Source organism: Dipodomys ordii, unplaced genomic scaffold (genome assembly GCF_000151885.1).
Source record: "Dipodomys ordii isolate 6190 unplaced genomic scaffold, Dord_2.0 Scaffold35, whole genome shotgun sequence".
In the NCBI taxonomy this organism is placed as follows: Eukaryota; Metazoa; Chordata; class Mammalia; order Rodentia; family Heteromyidae; genus Dipodomys; species Dipodomys ordii.
Genome location: NW_012267251.1, coordinates 6,843,792 through 6,865,252, shown reverse-complemented (window position 1 = coordinate 6,865,252; position 21,461 = coordinate 6,843,792). Strand labels below are relative to the sequence as shown.

At 41.8% G+C, this 21,461-nt stretch overlaps 1 protein-coding gene across 1 annotated transcript; it reads left to right on the top strand.

Annotated features, from left to right (window-relative positions):
- Positions 1-3: 3 nt before the first annotated feature.
- Znf281 (zinc finger protein 281) lies at positions 4-4,734 on the top strand (the record flags this gene model as incomplete). Its single annotated transcript, XM_013017300.1, has 1 exon — positions 4-4,734. A coding segment is annotated over one exon (2,463 nt), but the record flags the coding sequence as incomplete, so codon positions are not given.
- Between the last annotated feature and the right edge of the window lie 16,727 nt (positions 4,735-21,461).

The following is a 21,461-nucleotide window of genomic DNA, read 5'->3' as shown; positions in this document are numbered from 1 at the left end:
GCCCCGGCCGCCGAGCCCCCCCCTCCGCCGGCCCCGGACATGACTTTCAAGAAGGAGCCGGCGGCGTCCGCCGCGGCCTTCCCCGCGCCCAGGACCTCCTGGGGCTTCCTGCAGTCCCTGGTGAGCATCAAGCAGGAGAAGCCCGCCGACCCCGAGGAGCAGCCGCCGGCCCACCACCACCACCACCACCACCACCACCACCACCATCAGCACCACCACTACGCGGGGCTGTTCGCCGCCGGGGCCGAGGAGCGGTCCCCCGGCCTCGGGGCCGGGGAAGGGGGCGGCCACGGCGTCATCCAGGACCTGAGCGTCCTCCACCAGCACGTCCAGCCGCAGCAGGCCGGCCAGCACCACCGCGACGTGTTGCTGAGCGGCGGTGGCAGGACTGACGACCCCGGCAGCGAGGAGCCAAAGCAGGACACCAATGTCAAAAAGGCAAAGAGGCCAAAGCCAGAATCTCAGGGAATCAAAGCCAAGAGGAAGCCGAGCGCGTCTTCCAAACCTTCTTCGGTTGGAGACGGAGAAGGTGCCATCCTCTCCCCAAGTCAGAAACCTCATATCTGTGACCACTGTAGTGCTGCTTTCCGGAGCTCCTATCACCTGCGGAGACACGTCCTCATCCACACCGGAGAACGGCCTTTCCAGTGCGGCCAGTGCAGCATGGGCTTCATCCAGAAATACCTGCTGCAGAGACACGAGAAAATCCACAGCAGGGAGAAACCCTTTGGATGTGACCAGTGCAGCATGAAGTTTATCCAGAAGTACCATATGGAGAGACACAAGAGGACACATAGTGGAGAAAAGCCATACAAGTGTGACACTTGCCAACAGTATTTTTCAAGGACTGATCGATTGCTGAAGCACAGGCGCACGTGCGGCGAAGCCATAGCGAAAGGAGCCACCAGTGCGGAACCTGGGTCGTCAAACCACAACAGTATGGGCAATCTGGCTGTGTTGTCTCAGGGAAACACAAGTTCTTCAAGGAGAAAATCCAAGTCCAAGAGCATAGCTATGGAAAATAAGGAGCAGAAGACTGGCAAAGCAAGCGAGTCGCAGATTTCCAATAGCATAAACATGCAGAGTTACTCGGTAGAAATGCCTACTGTGTCTGCCAGTGGAGGCCTCATCGGCACTGGTATAGACGACCTGCAGAAAAGGGTGCCAAAACTGATCTTTAAGAAAGGAGGCAGGAAGAATACCGATAAAAGCTACCTTAATTTTGTGTCACCATTACCAGACCTGGTGGGACAGAAGGCCTTGTCTGGGAAACCAGGTGGCTCACTTGGCATCGTAGCAAATAACAGTGCGGAGACCATTAGTCTTCTCCAAAGTACAAGTGGCAAACAAGGTCAAATAAGTAGTAATTATGATGACGCCATGCAGTTTTCCAAGAAAAGAAGATACTTGCCAACTGCCAGCAGCAACAGTGCCTTCTCTATAAACGTGGGACACATGGTCCCCCAGCAGTCGGTCATTCAGTCCGCAGGTGTCAGTGTTTTGGACAACGAAGCGCCCTTGTCACTCATTGACTCCTCAGCGCTAAATGCCGAAATTAAGGCTTGCCACGACAAGTCTGGAATTCCCGACGAGGTTTTACAGAGTATTTTGGATCAATACTCCAACAAATCCGAATCCCAGAAAGAGGATCCTTTTAGTATAACCGAGCCACGAGTGGATTTACACGCCTCGGGAGAACACTCGGAATTGGTTCAGGAAGAAAATTTGAGCCCAGGCACCCAAACACCATCAAATGAGAAGCCAAGCTCGCTGCAAGAGTACTCCAAATACCTCCAGCAGGCTTTTGAGAAATCCACGAACGCAAGTTTCGCTCTTGGACACAGTTTCCAGTTTGTCAGTTTGTCTTCACCTCTCCACAACCACACTTTATTTCCAGAAAAACAGATATACACTACATCTCCTTTGGAGTGTGGTTTCGGCCAATCTGTTACCTCAGTGTTACCATCTTCATTGCCAAAGCCTCCTTTTGGGATGTTGTTTGGATCTCAACCAGGCCTTTATTTATCTGCTTTGGATGCACATCAGCAGTTGACCCCTTCCCAGGAGCTGGATGATCTGATAGATTCTCAGAAGAACCTAGAGACTTCATCAGCCTTCCAGTCCACCTCTCAGAAATTGACTAGTCAGAAGGAACAACAGAAAAACTTAGAGTCCTCAACAAGCTTTCAGATTCCGTCTCAGGAGTTAGCTAGCCAGATCGATCCTCAGAAAGACATAGAGCCTAGAACAACGTACCAGATTGAGAACTTTGCACAAGCATTTGGTTCTCAGTTTAAGTCGGGCAGCAGGGTGCCAATGACCTTTATCACTAACTCTAACGGAGAAGTGGACCATAGAGTAAGGACTTCAGTATCAGATTTCTCAGGGTATACTAATATGATGTCTGATGTAAGTGAGCCATGTAGTACAAGAGTAAAGACACCCACCAGCCAGAGTTACAGGTAAGGTCTTGAAAGTGACCAGGCTGGAGGTCTTCTAACGTAACTTTCTTTTATTTTGAGAACACTGCCATTGGAATGTTTCTACACGATCCTATTAAGAATAATGTAATGCCCTTTCAATGCAACTTTTCATATTTAGTTTATTTTGTTAGTGTGATTTTAGCTCTGTTTGTATTATGATTTTTAATCAAAATCAATAGATTAAAAATAGTTTGACATTCAAAGTGACAATGTTTAGCAATCAGATTTACATGTATAGATTGTCAGGGAATAGCCCAAAAGTTTTAAATGCAAAAAAAGAAAAAAACCACAAAACAAAAACTTCCCAAAAAAAGAAAAAAAATGACACAAAAAACAAAAAAAGAAACTTTGTTGCTAGGATTAAGGTTATTCTAATTGCTTTACTCTCAGGAAAGTGTAATAACGCATGGGAAATCTGTACGTTATCACCGTAATGTATGTTATCACCATAATGGAATATCCAATTTACAAATAGGATATACATTTCATTTAAGTTAAGGGATCTAAAACATTTCAGATTGCTCTTTCTGGGCTGGTTTAATACACATTTCATCTTTTAAGTAAGGGATCGAAAACATTTCAAATGCTATCTCCATCTGGGCTGATCCAAAATTCTGAGATTGTGGGCTACCTATGTTTTGTTGCAGCTTTTAGGTGTACTCTGAACTTCCACACCATATTCATTCCAGCCTGGTAGAACAAATATTCTTGGATCTTTGATCAAAGCCTGGAATGATAGCTTTAAAAAAAGAAGAAAGAGGAAAACAACAAAGCACCCTCTCTCAATCCCGAGTGTAAGAAGGCTGTAATTCCATTAAGCAATTCTGTTGATGTCTAGTAGTGTTGAAGCCCAAGTGGTTGGTTGGTTGGTTGGTTGGTTGGTTGGTTGGTTGGTTGGTTGGTTCCAGTATTAGAGCATTGGTTGGAATCAACATAAGTCATTGGAATTTGGGGTGTACATTATTATATGTGGCCTCAAAAACATTCTCTCGTCCATGCTTATATATATATATATACATATATATACACATATACATACGTATATACATACGTATTTATATACGTATATACGTATGTGTGTATTTATAAAACCTTTATTTCTGGGTTTTTCGGGGGGTTTTTTTGGTACCTGTTCTTAACTCGTCCTCTTAAGAGTTCTGGACCTTCCTTGTTCCTTCTTGTCCCTGCCTTGATGGCTTTTAGGTTTAGAATGACTTATATTCCAGTAGGTAATTGATTATGCATTTTATATGTCTTATGGCATCCAAATACTAAACAGTAGATAAACATCCCTAGCCCCATTTTTTTGTTTTGTTTTGTTTTTAAAGTCCCATACAGGTTTCTATGTATAAGAACGCCACATACTCTGAGCTGTAGATAGTAATAGGATTATAATTCTACCTGGTGACTTAGCTCCTGAGAGGGATGAGAGTGCCATCAGAACCTCTTTTTGGAATTACAGCCTTTAATGTACATTTCAAAGGGGTGTGTCAGTATTGTACAGGGGTTTTGTGAAGTCATCAGAACTTGCTATGAATGCTGATTGCCACTTGAAGCTACTGATACGCAGTGGCTCTGCTCTAAACCACTTTTTAGCAATTGTATTTTTTTCCTGACTATATTTTTTAATGTACTTTGATGTTTATGCTGATGAGTTTTTTTTTATGTACTTTTGGTGATGTTTCAATGTACTCTTCTGACGTCAGAAAAGTACCACTGGTTGTTTGCAGTCTTATTGTGTAATCAGCCTACCACAGGCTTCCATGTATAATAAAGTAATTAATATTGTGCAAGTGTAAAACACTTCTGTTATAAAAGCAGTGTTTGAAAAATAAGAAATAATTAAAATGGTTACAAAATACTAGTTAATTTCCTCCCCCCCCTTTCCTCCCTCCCCCCCATTTAGCTTTAGCAGCTAAGGGTACCAACTTGTCATTGAAAGATTCTTAGAAAATGTGTTTAATACTTTTAAATTCACACAGTACTAAAACGTCTGTATTAATTTCATTTAGTGTGGTAAGTTCTGTTTGGTACAGAGTGCAGGCTGTAACCAGAGGGTGGAGAGGACCTTCCTTCCCACTGTATCTCTTAAGCTGTATGATTTTTCTACAGTTCTTTTTATTTTTATTTTTTGTTTTATACAGGTTTTGAATTTCTTTTAACTTTTATTGTGTGTACTGAATACTGCATATGTATTATTCTTGATTGTTTGCTCTAGTTTACTACCAATAAAAGTCCTGTTAATCACAAATTGAAGAAAGGAGGTATCACTTAATCAGTCACATTTTTTTTCCAGATTTCAATGGACTTCCATTTCATAAAATACGTTAACGATATAACCTGCAATTTAGGAGCTTGTATTTTTATTGTACTTTTAAAGTATGTTTCTAGGCTTATTCGAAAGTGGGTTGAATATTTTGTTAGGTGTGCACAATCTGAAGAATAGAAATTAATGAAATGTAAACTAGAACAGATTTTACTGAAATTGGTTTGCCATCCTAAATATTACTCCAGAGAGGTCACTTATTGAGATTTTATTTTAAATCAGATTCCAGTATTTTTTGGTGTCCTTTTGCCTCAAAAAGGTTATAATAAAATGACAGTCTGACAAATTTAAATGGTCTTAAGTCTTTTCAGTAAGGAAAAAATATTAAATCATAACAATTTTAAGAGCTTGAGGGTATATGTATAAATTAGAGTGAATTAAACCATGTAGATATTGAAGATGAGAGAAAAAGTGTTTGGAAGTAAATTATGCATACTTTTCAGGGTGAACATTGTTATGGATATCTGGGATTATGAGAGAATTGTGCTTTGAAATTTGACTGTCACAGGTGTTGGGACTAAGGAATGAAGTTATTGACAGTAGAAGAGGTCTTTGAGACTTCTTGTTTCGTGTATGATAGTGTGGTAGGAAAAAACGTGGTGTATATTAAGTACAGGCAGGGGCCCCAGATTTGTTTATGTGCTTGAATGTAAGTGCTAATCAGAAGCTTCAACCATAGAGTCTACATTGAAATCCAGGCCTTGATTTCACTCTATACTTGGTTTACTTATTTCTGTTTAAAATAGATACTTAAAAAGGTAATTTTTTTAACCTACCTGCCTGCCGTTTTCTTTGACTTTCTGTTTTTCTCAATCTCAGTTTGACAGTTTTAAAAGTTGAAGTTTTGTGTGTGTGTGTATAACGTCCTGGGGCTTTCAGAGCCCGGGCGCGGTCCCTGGGCTTTTGCTCACGGCTAGTGCTCTACCACTGGAGCAACAGCTCCACTTCCAGATTTTTGGTAGTTTGTTGGAAAAAAAAAAAAATCTCACAAGCTTTGCTTACAGAGGCTGGCTTTGAACTGCGATCTTCAGATATCAGCCTCCTGTTTTTTACTTTGAAGATATTAGGGTAAAAAGTAGGAAACAAGGCTTTAGGTTTCTATTGAATTACTGTAAATTCAGGATGACTTGTATCGTTTAGCAGTTGCTGATCAATAATTTGTGACGTAGTTCAATAATAGGAATAATGAAAAATCTTAAAGATTTTTAAGTTTTTAATATGACAAAAACAGATACAAATATTTGCACCTCCAATGTAATTTTCTGTATTACACCCATGAGAGGCAAATGTTTTGTTCACTCCTTGTATCTGGTATTTGATAGCTGTTTGCCTTTAAAAATGGCCTTTACACTTCAGTGATAGTTTAAGCAGTATGGCCTAGTGAAGACATGCAGTCCTTAGGTCCCAAATTCATATGTTTGTGTTAAACAGAACTGTCTTTAAAACTGTCTTTCTTTAAAAGAAAAAAAATTAGCTTTTTAAACTCAAAAGTACTATTTTTTGAGAGAAAAATGTGTCAAGGCTTTCATTTTAAAGTTTAGTGGTCTTGGTGTTTTCCTTGGTGCTTGGTTACAATCTATAGAACACTGCATGAGGTGGCTCAGTTTGTTCCATACACATGTAGAAGTGGTTTTTTTTTTTGTTTTGTTTTGTTTTAAATGAGTCCTGGTATTGAGAAGAAATCTGTGGTGGCTTGCCAGTCTGCTTGTACCTCCTATGAGACGCTACCGTTCCTGGTAGATCTTAAGGAAAACGGTGTGCTACTTGTATTTTCATGTCCTTTATTATTTAAAATGAACATTAGCATGCACAGCATCTTAGAATATTCTGTTGTTTTTACCCTGAATGGAAAAAAAAAAAGAAACCTCAAGAATGTGAGACTAAGTTTTTAAAGAGAACATATGCTTTGTAAATTACTTCTGCTTGCTTTGTATTTGTTTTGCCTTTTAAACTATTGCAGTACTTAAGTGTGACTAACTTAAGAAGATTCTGTCTAAACTCTTAATGAGGCAACAGTTTTAGAGTCACAGTCTCTTGGGCAGCTAATAGAATCTCTTAAGTCCATACATTAGCAGAAATATCTGTAAATAAAAAATTACAAATCAATATACAGACGGGTAAGAGGACTGAAAAACCTCACCTCTGCATACCAGTTTAACTTAGAACATCTTCCTGAGAAGACTGCTTAAATACTGCAGTTTTGTTGTACAAATAGAAAGTTAATGCCTAAACTCAGACTCATCGGATGTTAGATTTGCTTTTTAAAATGTCTTTGAAGTTTTATTTCATTGCCATTTTTGGAATGCATTTAGGTTACATAAAGCCATAGAGTTTTATGGTAAGGTGGCCAAATAATGAGTGATAGCCCTTTGCATATTCTCATTTCACAACTACCATACAGATGCTACCTTTGACAGTGGTTCAGTATTTTCCATCAAGTAAATGTGTTAACAATATGTAATAAGTCAACTACTAAAGCTCTTTAATTACACAGAAGCAGCATCTAGGATTAATATTGGTAAAGATGAAAGACAAATTCATCTTTTTACTGAAAAGAGGGTATAATAATTGAGTTTAAAAAAAAACATTAAGACTGTATGTATATTCAATACAGCCTGGGTGTGACTAGCCAGGTTGAAAAGTACTGTGCAAGGTAAGACTTGTAAAGCATGTTATAAATTGAAATAGGTAACTTAGGAAGTGCTGATAGATAGCTGGAGAATTTAATGTTTTAAATTTTACTACTAAAAGAGAAAACATGTATTTATAGAGGCTAAAAAATTATGGGCTGGATGTTAGTGTAATATCTTGGAATGGAAAAGAAAAAGAGAAAACAAAAAAAGATACAAAATTTATCTCATTACTAGTCGTGGTCTTGGAGTATTTCAGCATCCAAAAGAGTAAAGGAGGTCTTTGAAAAACTGTTCTTATTTTGTCGTTCTTCCCTGCTCAGGCTTATTTGGTACTTTGGTTTGTTATGAACTTTAGTACTACTGTGGAACAATTAATAAATAACTCCTAACAGACAACTGTGGTCAACTTCTGTTTACATTCCCAATCTAGAAAAAAGATGGCTAATCTTTGTGTTTATATATTAAATTTTTTTTCTTAGTAACTTAGAAAATTACAGCTTATTGGTTGTTAAGAATTGTAAGTACTTTTTTTCTTAACAGTTGTAATTTTCATTATACTCAATCAATCATAGGACTTTACCTGAGATATTAAGACCAAAGCTCTGAATCCATATTCCCTGCCCTCAAAAAAGAAATTTACAATTCCAGCGAATGAAGACATGCTGTGTTTTGACACCGGAAGAATCAGAGTGTGAAAAGTTGGAAGAAAGTTTTGCCTTGAAAAGTGTTTTGAACTTGTGAATGGTTTGTTTGTGTTTTCCTGCTTTATAAACACCTACTGGAAAACTAAAGTTTTAAAGGACAGCTAGTATTTCATCTTGAGTTAGAGCGGCATAAAAGTCCAGAAGTGATATTTTCAGAAGAAAAAAGTTAAAAATGTATTGCAAAATGGACAAGATCAGCAACATAACCATGTTATGTTTGGTTGTGCATAAACTGGGCCCTTCCTGGAAGGAAGCCACAAGCAAACATTTAAGAGAGTTCCTTCTTTTGGGCCCATAGTGAGAACTGCAAATGAATATCATTGTGGGTCTCCACGAATTGGCAACCCATGACCTTGACCAGCTTAAGTGTTGGAACAGGAAAGCTGGTGATTGAAGTTTCTTAGTGGCCCAGAAGAATTGAGTTTGTAGGGTTGGTCAGAAGATAGACGAGACAGGTTTTTGTTTTGCAAGTAGGTAAGGTATAGCAATAAGAATTACGAAAATGTTTGCATTTAGCAGCCTCAGCATAAAGATTCTTATTTAGTTATAAGCAGGTTAGCAAGCTGAGCCATAGTTCCTAGCACTGCATAAATGCATTAAAATGTGTTTAGTTGGCCTTAAGGTGCTTTTCACTTTTGTTTTAAGTAATGCTTCAGTGAACATCTTTATATTGTGCTGATTTGTTAAGGATTTTGTTTTTTTGTGGGGAGGGTTGAGTTTTGTTTTTTGGGGGGGTGCTGGTCCTAGGGCTTGAACTCAAGGCCTGGGTGCTGCTCCTCATCTTTTCTTTTTTTCCCCTCAAGACTAGAAGCCACAGCACCACTAGTGGCTTTTTTTTTTTTTTTGTAGTTTATTGGAGATACGAGTCTCAAGGGCTTTATTCTCCAGGCCGGTTTCAAACCATGATCCTCAGATCTCAGCCTTCTGAGTAGTTAGGATTACAGATGTGAGCCTCTGGTGCTCAGCAAGGATCTTGTTTGTAAGGTTCATTACTAAGGAATTTTATTTATTTGGATTAGGGAGATAGCTACATCAATACCAAATGATTAATTTTTTAGAAAACGAAGCCCACTAAGATTATACATAAATTTCAAATGATTAATATTTTAGAAAATGAAGTACACTAAGATAACACATTTTCTATACTCATTCACATTTGGAAGTTGTATGTTTATGAGTGTATTTGTAACCTGCCCTTTTAAAGATGAGAGGCTTAGAAGATTTGTAAAAGGTAATCCAAAATCATTTCACTGTAGCTATTTGAATTGCCTATTATTTTAAATAAAAGCAAAATTATAGGTATATTTCACATAGCTCAGGATTCATCTGAAAAAAACATGTTAAAATAGAACATTTTAGAAGAAACCAAAACTACTGTGACAGATTTGGCTCTGAAATTGAAGGAAGGGCTTGTATAAGGAGAGAGTATAAAAGAGCCCAAGAAGATTAAACTAATAGTCATTCTTGCTTTAGACTACTTGAAAGGCCTTCAAGATTTTAATTAGATACATCAGGAAGGCTGGTAATAGAGTAAACAGATACTGGGTTCCTGTAGGTTCTTGCTAGGGAATTAGGGATGTATTTAAAGGCAAAATGAGAATGTGATTTGGGACGCTTTCTAGAGCCACCTGGTAGAATGAATAGAACACTATGGTTTTTCATTTTGTTCAGTCTTGAGCTTAGTAAACCTCTAAATAGATGTGTGGAAAGGAAAGGGGTATTAAAGAAGGTGCTAATAGCTTAACTGTCGATCAGTGTATATGTCCTGTAGGATGGAAAAAAGAAAAAGAAACACCTCCTTAAATGTTTAGTTCTCATAACATTGAGGTATTCTCTCTTGGAACTTGAAATTTTGAATATATACAAAAATTTTTTTTTTTTTTTTGGTCGGTAATGGGGCTTGAACTCTGGGCCTGGGCGCTGTCCCTCAGCTCTTCAACTCAAGGCAAGCGCTCTACCACTTGAGCTACAGCGCCACTTCCGATTTTCTGGTGGTTTATTGGAGATAGGAGTCTCACGGTCTCTCTTGCCCGGGCTGGCTTTGAACTGAGATCCTCAGATCTCAGCCTCCTGAGTAGCTAGGATTACAGGCGTGAGCCACTAGCGCCCGGCTTACAATTTTTTGGTAGTAGTAAGTTTTGAACTCACTCAGGTCCTTGGGCTTGCTAGGTGCTGTACCACTTAAACCATGTCTACCTTAATTAAAAAAAATAACTGACCTAATAAAAACTGATTTATTAAAAGGTAACATTTCCAACTCTTCCCCACATAGGCAAGAATTATAATGAATGATCTCTTTTTAAAAAACTGTCAGTTTATGTACATATTAATGAGAGTGTGTGCATGCATGCGCCAGCATTGAGGTTTGAACTCAGAGCTGGGCGCTGTCCCTTAGCTTTTTCACTCAAGGCTGGTGCTCTACCATTTGATGCAACAACTTCACTTCCTGCTTTTTGCTGGTTACTTAGAGATAAGGAGTCTCAGACTTTTCTGCCCAGGCTGGCTTTAAACTGCAATTCTCAGATCTCAGTCTCCTGAGTAGGATTACAAGTGTGAGCCCCTGGCTCCTAGAAAATAAAATTTATAGAGTTGATTATAGATGAAGTAATTTCAAGGCTTCCAATGACATTTCATGATAGATATCATTTTTCTGGCCTTCAATATCAGTTTTCAGTTAAATAAGAAATCATCATTTTAGATTATATTCAGCCATTTGCCCAGCACACATCTGGAACTAAAATATAAGAACATTTTTTTTTGGGGGGGGGTTGGTCGTGGGGCTTGAACTCTGGGCCTGGGCACTGTCCCTCAGTTCTTCAGCTCAAGGCGAGCACTCTACCACTTGAGCTACAGCGCCACTTCCGGTTTTCTAAATGGTTTATTGGAGATAGGAGGCTCACAGTCTTTCCTGACCGGGCTGGCTTTGAACTGTGATCCTCAGATCTCAGCCTCCTGAGTAGCTAGGATTACAGGTGTGAGCCACCGGCACCCGGCTATAAGAACATTTATGAACGATCTGAAAGTACTGTTGTTTTATTAAAAAGTTCAGTACTAAAATATCAGTTGGTATTTGGGTGGCTGAATGTAAGTGTAGAAATTTGAAATCTAGGGCTGGGAAGATGGCTCAGTGGTAGAGTGCTTGCTTTGTATGCATGAGGCCCTGGGTTCGATTCCTCAGCACCACATAAGCAGAAAAAAATGGAAGTGGGGCTGAGGCTCAAGTGGTAGAACGCTAGCCTTGAGCTGAAGAGCTGAGGGACAGCGCCCAGGCCCCAGAGTTCAGGCCCCACAACTGACAAAAAAAAAAAAAAAAATTCGAAATCTATGTAGAATTGCCTTTCACAAATCAATGATTTTGCTTATAAGCCATGTGTATAATATATATAACTATATATAGCACTTGTTATATATATCTATATATACATATAGACATATATTGCACTTGTTATAAAGTACTCCAAACACAAATTGCTGGGGCTGATTTTATTTTTTTTGAAGGAATATATTTTCAGATGGAATACTAGCAAGAGCAGGTGGTAGGGTCATTGCTCAGCAATAAATAAGGTAAATGTGTTAATATAGAGCTATTAAGATTGAGGAAAAAGTGAAGCTTATCAACAGGAAGTTTGAACCTGGCTCTGTTTGAGTTAAAAGAGCTCATTCTGGTAAGCCTGCCTAGAGACTTGAACTTCACAAAACATGCTACCTTTTGGGTCCTTTGTTCACATTGTGTGGGAGCATGAATTTCATGATCTATTAAAAATCACTTCAGCAGGACATGGTGGCCATATCTATTATCTCAGCACTGGAGAGGCCAGGGCCAAGAGGATTACAAGTTCAAGGATAGCCCGGGCTAGCTAGTTAGACCCTCACCATTGCTAAAAGCAAAAAGAGAAATAACAAATTGCTTCAGTATGTTTTTTGAATCATAAACTGAGTTCTACTTTGACAATTCTGTTATTCCTGTCAATTAATCTATGGAAGTTTTAGATTAAGTGAAGCCTATTGATAAGTGGGCATGCAGTTTACTTCTGCACCATCAGCCAGAAGTCTGGCAAGCAAGCACTGGGAACAGGCTGGCTGCTCCCCTTTTATCTCTAACCCAGCAGGCCCCGCCTCTCGGCTCAGATTGGCTGAGCTCAGGTTCACCATCTGCAGAAGACTGGCTTATCCTAATGTAATTTAAATTCAAGGAGTTTTTAGCAGGATGTCTTACTTAAAATGGAGCAGGAAAAGGATGTAAGTAAACTGTCATCAAGAAGGGCCGAGCCACCTGGCCAAAGCAGGAACTTTTCGGAAAAAAACAATTCTCACCAGAGAAAGGAAACGACATCCTTTGATAGAAAAGAAGCTTTTCTTAACTCATGGAAAGATCCATGTAAAAAAGCTTTGCAGTTAAAATCTGGGTTCTGACACCTCTCGGAGCAGGCAGGCAGAGCAGTGTTGAAAGGTGTTACCCACGCCCCGCGGGCGTCCTGCCATCCCTGGGCTTCCGTGCGCTCCTCAGACAAACCCAGGGAATGACTGGATTTGTGGTTTTCTACCAGGGGGATTTCGCCTCCCAGGGAACACTGGGGCAGTACCTGGAGATGCATGCATACATGCATACATACATGCATACATACATGCATACATACATGCATAGATTTAGTTATTTTTGGTCAGTCATGGGACTTGAACTCTGGGCCTGGGCGCTGTCCCTGCGCTCTTCAGCTCAAGGCGAGCACTCTACCACTTGAGCCACAGTGCCACTTCTGGCTTTCTGGTGGTTAATTGGAGAGAAGAGTTTCATGGACTTTTCTTCCCTGGGCCAGCCTGGAGATCTTTTTTGAGTTGGTACAACTACTGGCATTTACTGTGGAGAGGCAGGGTGTGTTGCTAAACATCACACAGTGCCCAGGACCGCCCCTCCCAATGATTTTCCAGCCTAGCAGGCCTGGGGTGCTGAGGAGGAGAAGGTCCGCTGGGAATGCGCCCCTGCCCAGGCAGGGAACCCATGGGGAACAGATGGGAAGAGAGTTTGGGCAGTCACAAAGACATGAAGACCAGGGCTGGAGTTGGAGCTCAACCCTACAGCACTTGTCTGATAGGTGTGAAGCACTTGTATGTGGTGGGGGGAGAGGGGGAGTGGAAGGAAGGCTGGGGATGTGTAATCCCTGCACTCAAAAGGCTGAGGCAGAAGGATCATGAGTTCGAGGCCAGCCTAAGCTCACCTCAAAAACCCAAGGCTCAGGAAAGATTAAAGATGGAGCTATTTTTACTCAGATACTTAACTAGAAAAACTCCCTGGGTTTGTGTGATCCCATTGCTAACATTTTAAGCTAATTTGATTATTGCTGCCTTTTGATTTCTTATCTGACTGAATTGGTTAGCTGAAGGAACTTAACTGCTTCTTAAATTATAAATGGAAATTCATTAATCATTGTTGGAGACATCTGTAGGTTTTATACAAATCTGTATTCTGGATAATTTCTGGATCGCTATGATGATAGATTTAGGGTTATTATGTAGTAGGTAGAATTGGAGAATAGCCTGGTTGACTTTTGTAATGAGAACAAATCTGTTTCCAGTTAACTAAGCCTTATTTAAATTCCATGTTTAGAATTAACATATAAAATAATGAATTAAGCAAGATAGAGTTACTTAATTTCTGCTTAAGATTCTTAAAAAGAAAAAAAAAAGCTGGGAACTAGCAGCTTATCTTTGTTCTCCTAGCTACTCAGCAGGCTGAGATCTGAGGATTGTGGTTCAAATCCAGCCCAGGCAGAAAAGTTCATGAAATTCATTTACCAGCAAAAAAGCCAAAGTAGAGGTGTATGGCTCAAGTGATAGAGTACCAGCCATAAGCAGAAAAGCCAAGTAAAAGCTCCAGGCCCTAAGATTAAGCCTCAGTACCAACACACACACACAGACACACACACACACACACACACACACACACACACACACACACACGAAAGCTCCAGGCCCTAAGATTAAGCCTCAGTACCAACACACACACACACACACACTCCTTCCTAAGAGGCCAGCCCTCCTTTGTAGGCATGATCTCAGTGAGAGCCTGGTGTGGCGTGGCATGCCTCTGTGGCCGTGCCACAGTGCCCAGGCTTCCTGTGTTGGCAGCCGCTGATAGAGGCGGAGGCGGGAGGGGGCCGGTACACTGCGGTGTTAGAAGTGGTCTGTCACCTGTATCCATATGCTGTTTTGTAGAATGGGAACATCTTTGTACAACTACTTATAATAATAATAATAATAACAAAATGTTTTTATTAAAAAGAAAAAGAAGTGGTCTGTGTGCCGTGTGAAGCCGGCCCGTGGGTGGTACATAATCCACGAGAGCCCCCTGGCTGTTAGGTCTACTGTACTGGAAGGCAAAGTAGAACTGGGATGGCTCCCAAAAATTCCACAGGCCGCTGGGTGGCTGGGGGTGGGGGTGGGGGTGCATTTGCTGAACACCTACTTTGTGTCAGGGTTATTGCAGGCTTCGCCTCATTTAATCCCACTGACAAACAAGAGGCAGGAGAGTAGGAATCTTAATTTTATGGATGAATTTAAGAATTTATGGCTTAGGAAACTTCCACTAGTGAATCACCAGAACTGGTGGTGCTCAACTGGGAACGGTACTCAGCGCGCAGCCTGGCATCGGCTTTCTGCACAAGCCTGGGGTGTAGAAGTGTAAGTTCTGCGCCCATCTCCAAAGCTTCCAGGTTTATGATATGCTGAGGAAAGCACCCAGCCTGTTTTTGGTTCCATCTTCCACACATGAGAAACGATATAAAAATACTTGGCTGTCTGGTTCTCAGGACCACTGTGACCATCAGGGCAGAGAAGAGGAAAGTGTTCCTAAGAGGTAAAGACCTCCATCCAGCCCAGAGTAGCCTAGCCTGCCTAGGCCACCGGAAAGCACAGCCTCTCCCAACCTGGCTAAGGAATGCATGAAAGTGAACCTTTCTGATTGTATGTGTTCTGCAGAACCCTCTGCCCCTCTGTGGTTCTTATATACCTAGGATTAGTGATCTGCCTCTCGGCTAGCTGTGTCATTTCTCAAGTTTATAGTTTACAGTGCTAACATTAAAATATCAAAAAGGTTATTTTCTGCCTCTGTGATCAAGTTATTTTTTGTAGTTTCCATCAGAAAGATGAATAGAAGGAAATTTACCATCAATATTGCCACCTTCCTCATTCTGCTTCCTGAAAACAACAATTTGTAGAAATACTTGTGCTTGTTATCTAGTTATGGCTTTATTCTTGTTTTATACCTAGTAAAAAGTAGATAAAAGTAAATGTAACTTTCTGAAACATAGATATCAGAGTGGTTTAAATGCCGTACAGTTTGGGTGACGGTTTTGTTTTTGTTTTCATTTTTTACCAGTCTTGGCCCTTGAATTCTAGGCCTGGCACTGTTTTTCCTTTTTTCCGCTCAAGGCTAACACTCTGCCACTTGAGCTACAGCACCACTTCCAGTTTTGTCTGTGATAAGAGTTTCACAGACGTTCCTGCCCTGGCTGACTTTGTACCACAATCCTCAGATTTCAGCCTCCTGAGGAGCTAGGATTCCAGGTGTTAACTACCAGTGCCAGCTTGGATAGTTTTCTATTTAAAACAAAACAACAACAACAACATAACTGGAAAAGCTAACAACTCATTGGAGTGCCCTTGACCAGCATGTACAAGGCCCTGGATTTCATCCCTAGCACTGAAAAACAGCTCTAGTGTTTGTATACTCACTATTTTAGGATTATAGCCTATTGCCCATCCTAGGGCTTGAACTCAGGGCCTAGGCTCTGTCACTGAGTTTTGTGCTCAAGGCTAGTGTTCTAGCACTTGAGCTCAGCTCCACTTCTGTTTTTTTCGTTTAGTTTTGTTTTTCTGGGTGCTGGGGGGGGGGCGGGAGTGGAGTGTTTAATTGGAGGTAAGAGTCTCACTGGCTCAAAACCAGCCCTCAGATCTCAGCCTTCTGTGTAGCAAGGATTACAAGGTGAGCCTCCAGTGCCTGGCTGGAGGAACTTTTCTGAAGCAGTTTTTTTTAACAGGACTTGGCTGAAAAACGAACTGAGAAACTGAAGAGATTTTGAGAATATTTGGAAGTTTTTTTAAAAACCAGAATGCCCCATGATTTTCTTCTTGTTTACGATCTAGTGAGTGGTTAATTATTTAACCAGTTACCCAAATTAACTGCTTCCAATAACAAAAAGGTAAAAAGGGGAAAGAAATATTACTTGTTATTTGGGATTTGGTTTCCTTATTGTGTCTCTGAGTATATAAATAGCAAGCATAAAGCATGTAATTTAAGCAAACAGACACTTCTAAATGCCAACTAGTGTTTTCTTACTCTTGCTCCCTAAGGTGCAATCAGAACTTTTTTATTTTTAAAAGATTTGATGACTTCTAGCAGGATACTTAAGGATTTCTAAGATAAATGTCATTGTTCTATGTAATAGATGAGCTTTACAGTTTACTGGTTACTGATTTCATGGTTTTAAGCATAAGTTCTTTAAAGGCTGCAATTCACTCTTTGCAGTATTTGCTCTCTTAAGCAAAAATTGATCGAGGACGAAATAGTAGTCCATGGAGCTTAGCGTGTGGCCCAGTGGCAGAATGCCTGCCCAGTACACACAGGTCCTGAGTTCAATCCCTCGTATCCCTTCCACCCAAAAAGTCTGTAGATCTGTTTTGTTTTCCTTGGGACACAGTCTCACTGTGTAACTAACCCTCCTTGACTCAAACATGTCATCCTCCGGCCTCAGCCTCCCAAATGCTGGGATGACAAGCAGGGACCACCACGCCCAGCCAAGCCTCCATGTTTCAGATGCTCTGGGCTGCTGACTAGGTCCTAATGTTGGTCAGACACATCACAGATTTTATCAGTGGTCACAAGGATCCTGCTGGTAATAGCCAAATTTGATATCATCTTCTCAACGGGTCAGTGTCTCATTTATACACATACACACACAAAAACTCCAGTGATTTAATGTGATCTTAGTTTCCTGCTCAAAAATAACTCTACTTTGATCCCCATTTTAACATGAAACATCAGTCCATAACTATGTATTGACTGCCAGGTAGGTGGGTGCTGACAGAAGAGTTAAGACCAAGGTATGGGTTTTCTCCAGAAATCTATTTGTTTGTTTGTTTTTGTTCATCATGGAGCTTGAACTCAGGGCCTGGGCACTATCCCTGAGCTTTTTTTGCTTAAGGTTCATGCTCTACCACTTTGAGCCTCAGCTCCACTTCCAGTTTTCTGGTGGTTAATTGGAGATAAAGAGCCTCACGAACTTTCTTGCCCAAGCTGGCTTCAAACTGCTATCCTCAGATCTGAGTAGCTAGGATTACAGGCATGAGCCACCAGTGCCTGGCTCAGGAGTCGCTTCAAAGTCCTTCACAAGGAAAGGCCTGAACTGGTGTACAATGAGAACAAAATAAGCGTGCTCTGGACGCGTATAGTCAGAAATGTACCCTAATTCAGGAATCATGGAGACTTAAAAGATAGGAAGAAGTTAGGCGAACAAAGAATAGGCACACAGGAAATGAACATCAAGTTTCAGAGTGATCACAACTGTGCAGCAGTGCGGTTGGTTCTAATTGAGATGCAGAAGGCTGGGTTTGCCAGGCTGCCGGCCAGGCCACAGGTGGGGACAGGGGAAAGAAAGGAGAGTCTTGAAGGATCTACCACAGTTGTGAGATTAGGTGCGGAAGCCACGAGAAAAAGCTGCTTTGGTAAAAGCAGCAGGGTCAAAGTGAAGGATGGCTGGCTGCTCCGCTTAGAGGCGGAGGCCATTCAGAAAGGTGGCGGGCTGTGGGGAGGAAGGGAGTCCATTTTTAATGTTTCTCTAAGGAAATGGCTGGATAGTAAACAGATGTCACCCAAGAAGCAGTGATGGCTGGGCTATAGGACGCGTGGAGACACGAGTGGTAGAAAAGGGTGAGAGAAGGGCGGTGTGTGCCAGGAGAGGGCACCCCCTCCCCCTCCCCCAGCCCTGATCATCCTTGATTCTCCCGCCAGGATGGGTCTCCAGGTCTGACTCCAGTCAGCGCTGTTTACCTGTGCTGTCTCTGCCCAGGACCAAGCCTCCACGGCTTCCTGTTCAGACGCTTCGAACTTCCCAGCTCTCCTCCCTCCTTCCTTTTCTGTCACCTCACAGTCCATTTCCCACCAGAGCCACTCACAGAATGGATGTCACTCCCCGGCTTTCAACTTCAGCCTGCTTCAGCCGCTTCCTTCTATTCTTGGAATGACATCCACAGAACTTCCTGCGAGGCCCCACACGCGGCCCTCTGCGGCCACACAGGCCGCCCCTTCCCGCAAGAAGCAAGCCCCGCGCCAGCCCGGCCTCTGCGCATCCATCTGGGACTCTGCCTGTCGCCCGGCACTTGGAAGGCACTTGGTGCGCGTTAAACACGGGGAACGACCTCCTCCCGGAAGGCCTGTGGGGAGAGGAGGAATGCCGGAGGCCGCTGTGGCATGTGAGTTCCAAAGGCTCCAGAGGAGGCTTTAAGTGGAGAGGAGGCGCGCGGCCAGGAGGATCTGGGATTTGTGGCAGTAACCAGCTGTGCAATTGTGGTACGACAGGTAAACCAAGTACGAAGAAATAGACCCACATTTAATATGGCCATGCGCCAACACTCCTATGATTTGGGGCAAGTCAAAACTTCTGAAGATTTATGATCGGTGCAGAGCAAAAGTAATTTTTCTGCCTTCGTTTTTCACTCTGCCTAGGAATACTTGATTGGGGAATTCAAGGCTTTTTTTAGGGGGTTCTTTTCTGATGGTACTAGGGTTTGAATTTAGGGCCTTGCACTTGGTTGCCTGTCATTCTACCACCTGAGCCATGGCTCTAGTCCTACATTTTGCCCGTTATTTTTGGAAATAGAGCCTCACAGACCTTTCTGCCTAGGCTGTTTAGTCCTTTGTAGCTCAGCCTCCTGAGTAGCTAGGATTACAGGCATGAGCCACTGGTGCCTAGCTTGCATTGGTTATTTTTGAGATAGGATCTCAGGCCAGCTTGGATTGAGATCTTCCTGTTTGTGTTGTCCTACATAGTTGGAGATCACAGGGCCATGCTACCACTGCTAGCCAATGGTTGAGATGGTCAACGTTTTTTGCCTAGACTGGCCTTGAACTGCAAAATCCTTCAGTCTCTTCCCCACAAATGGATAGAAATACAGATTTGAGCCACTATGCCCAGTAGAACTTACATTTTAATTGGTGACAAGAAAGAATAATTTATTGGTGATTTTATTGAAATGTTCAAGTTTTTTTTTAAGGGGGATGGTACTGGAATATGAACTCAGAACCTTGAATTTGCTAAGTAGATTCTCTACTTCTGAGCCACACCAGCCCCCACCTTTTTTTGGTCAGTCGTGGGGCTTGAACTCTGGGCCTGGGTGTTGTCCCTGAGCTCTTTGAATGAAGGCTTTCACTTTGACTCTACCACTTTGAGCCCAGTTCTACTTCTGGTTTTCTGGTGGTCTTGGAGATAAGAATCTCACAGACTTCTCCTGCCTAGGCTGGCTTTGAGCCAAGATCCTCCTGAGTAGTGAGGGTTACAGGATGAGTCACCAGCACTTGGCCTCAAACTTCTTTTGGTGCTACCAAAACAAACAAACAAAAACACAAAAAAATAAAACCACACATACACACAATTTACATTGCTTAGAATGCAATTCACAAATTGATGAAGTGGTGATCTTACTTTTGGGGGTGGCACTGAGGTTTGCTCTCAGGGCTTCATGCTTGCTAGGCAGGTACTCTATCACTTGTGCTATGCCCCTAACTATAAATTGTTATCACTATATATTTATAACTATACTTCGAATTATCACACAAAATGTTACTTTTTATTATTGTCCTCTAGTATAATTTATTTTATTTTAGATTGTAGAAAGTGCATAGTCGCGGGGCACTGGTGGTTCACACTTTTAATCCTAGCTAAGATCTGAGGATTGTGATTTGAAGGTAGTCTGGGCAGGAAAGTCTGTGAGACTCTTATTTCCAGTTAACCACCAAAAAGCTGGAAGTGGAGCTGTGGCTCAGAAGTTGAACATAAGCCTTGAGCAAAAAAGTTCAGGGACAGTGCTTAGGCCCCAAGTGCAAGACCCAGGACACAAACACACAAACACACACACACACACACAACACACACACACACACACACACAGAGTGTTGGATGGATCCCACTAGGAAATTGTAACTTGAAAAAATACTGTTCTAATTGTTGAAGAAGATTGATTCTCTGAGATGAAGGTTTATATAGATTGTGTTGACTTTGTCCCTTCTGTGTGTGTGTGTGTGTGTGTGTGTGTGTGTGTGTGTCTGTTGCTAGGCAAGCACTCTGCCCCTGAACTATATCCCCAGGCTTTTCTTATTTTGAGACAGGATCTCACTAAATTGCCCAGGCTGGTTTTGAATCTGCAGTCATTGAGCTATGCCCAGACATGATGCATGAGGCTAGGTGCCTTAGGCTGGGACAGGAGGCCTGGCTCAGTGGTAGAACACCTGCCTGCCAGAATTGTCCCATAATTGTCCTCAGTATTGTCCCATAAGTTCTAAAAATGTTCAAAATATGCCTTTATGTACAATAACCTAAAGTAGCTTCTTACAGGACAGGAACTTTGCAGTTGAAAGTGTACCTGTGGCATGTGACAGCAGAAGAAATTTCCTTCAAATAATGATGAGTGCTAACCAGGCGCCTGTGGCTCACATCTGTAACCCTAGCTACTGAGGAAGCTGAGATTTGAGGATCTCATTCAAAACCAGCCCAGGCAGGAAAGTCCGTAAGACTCTTATCTCCAATTAACTACCAGAAAATTGGAAGTGGTGCTGTGACTCAAGTAGTAGAGCGCTTGCCTTGAGCTGAAGAGTTCAGGGACAGTGCCCAGCCCAGAGTTCAAGCCCCATCACCGACAAAAACAAAGAGAAGTGCTAGAAGAAAGCCAGGAGCCATTGGCTGACACCTGTAATTCTGGCTACTCAAGAGGCTGAGATCTGAGGATTGCAGTTGAAAGCCAGTCAGGCAGAAACATCCATAAGACTCTTACTAGGCTGGAGGTAGATATGTAACTCAAGTGGTAGAGCACTACCCATGAGCAAAGATACTCACGGACAGTGCCCAGGCCCTGAGTTCAAGCCTAAAGTAGCACAAAAAGAAAGAAAAGGAAGGGAGGGAGGGAGGGAAAGAAGAAAGGAAGGAAGGAAGGAAGGAAGGAAATCAAAAGATGCTTAAAAAAAAGGAAAAGACAATGGCATTCAATCACAATATTTAATGTATTTCCTGTCAGTTTTTCCTGTGCATGTATATTTTTGTCCTTTTTATTA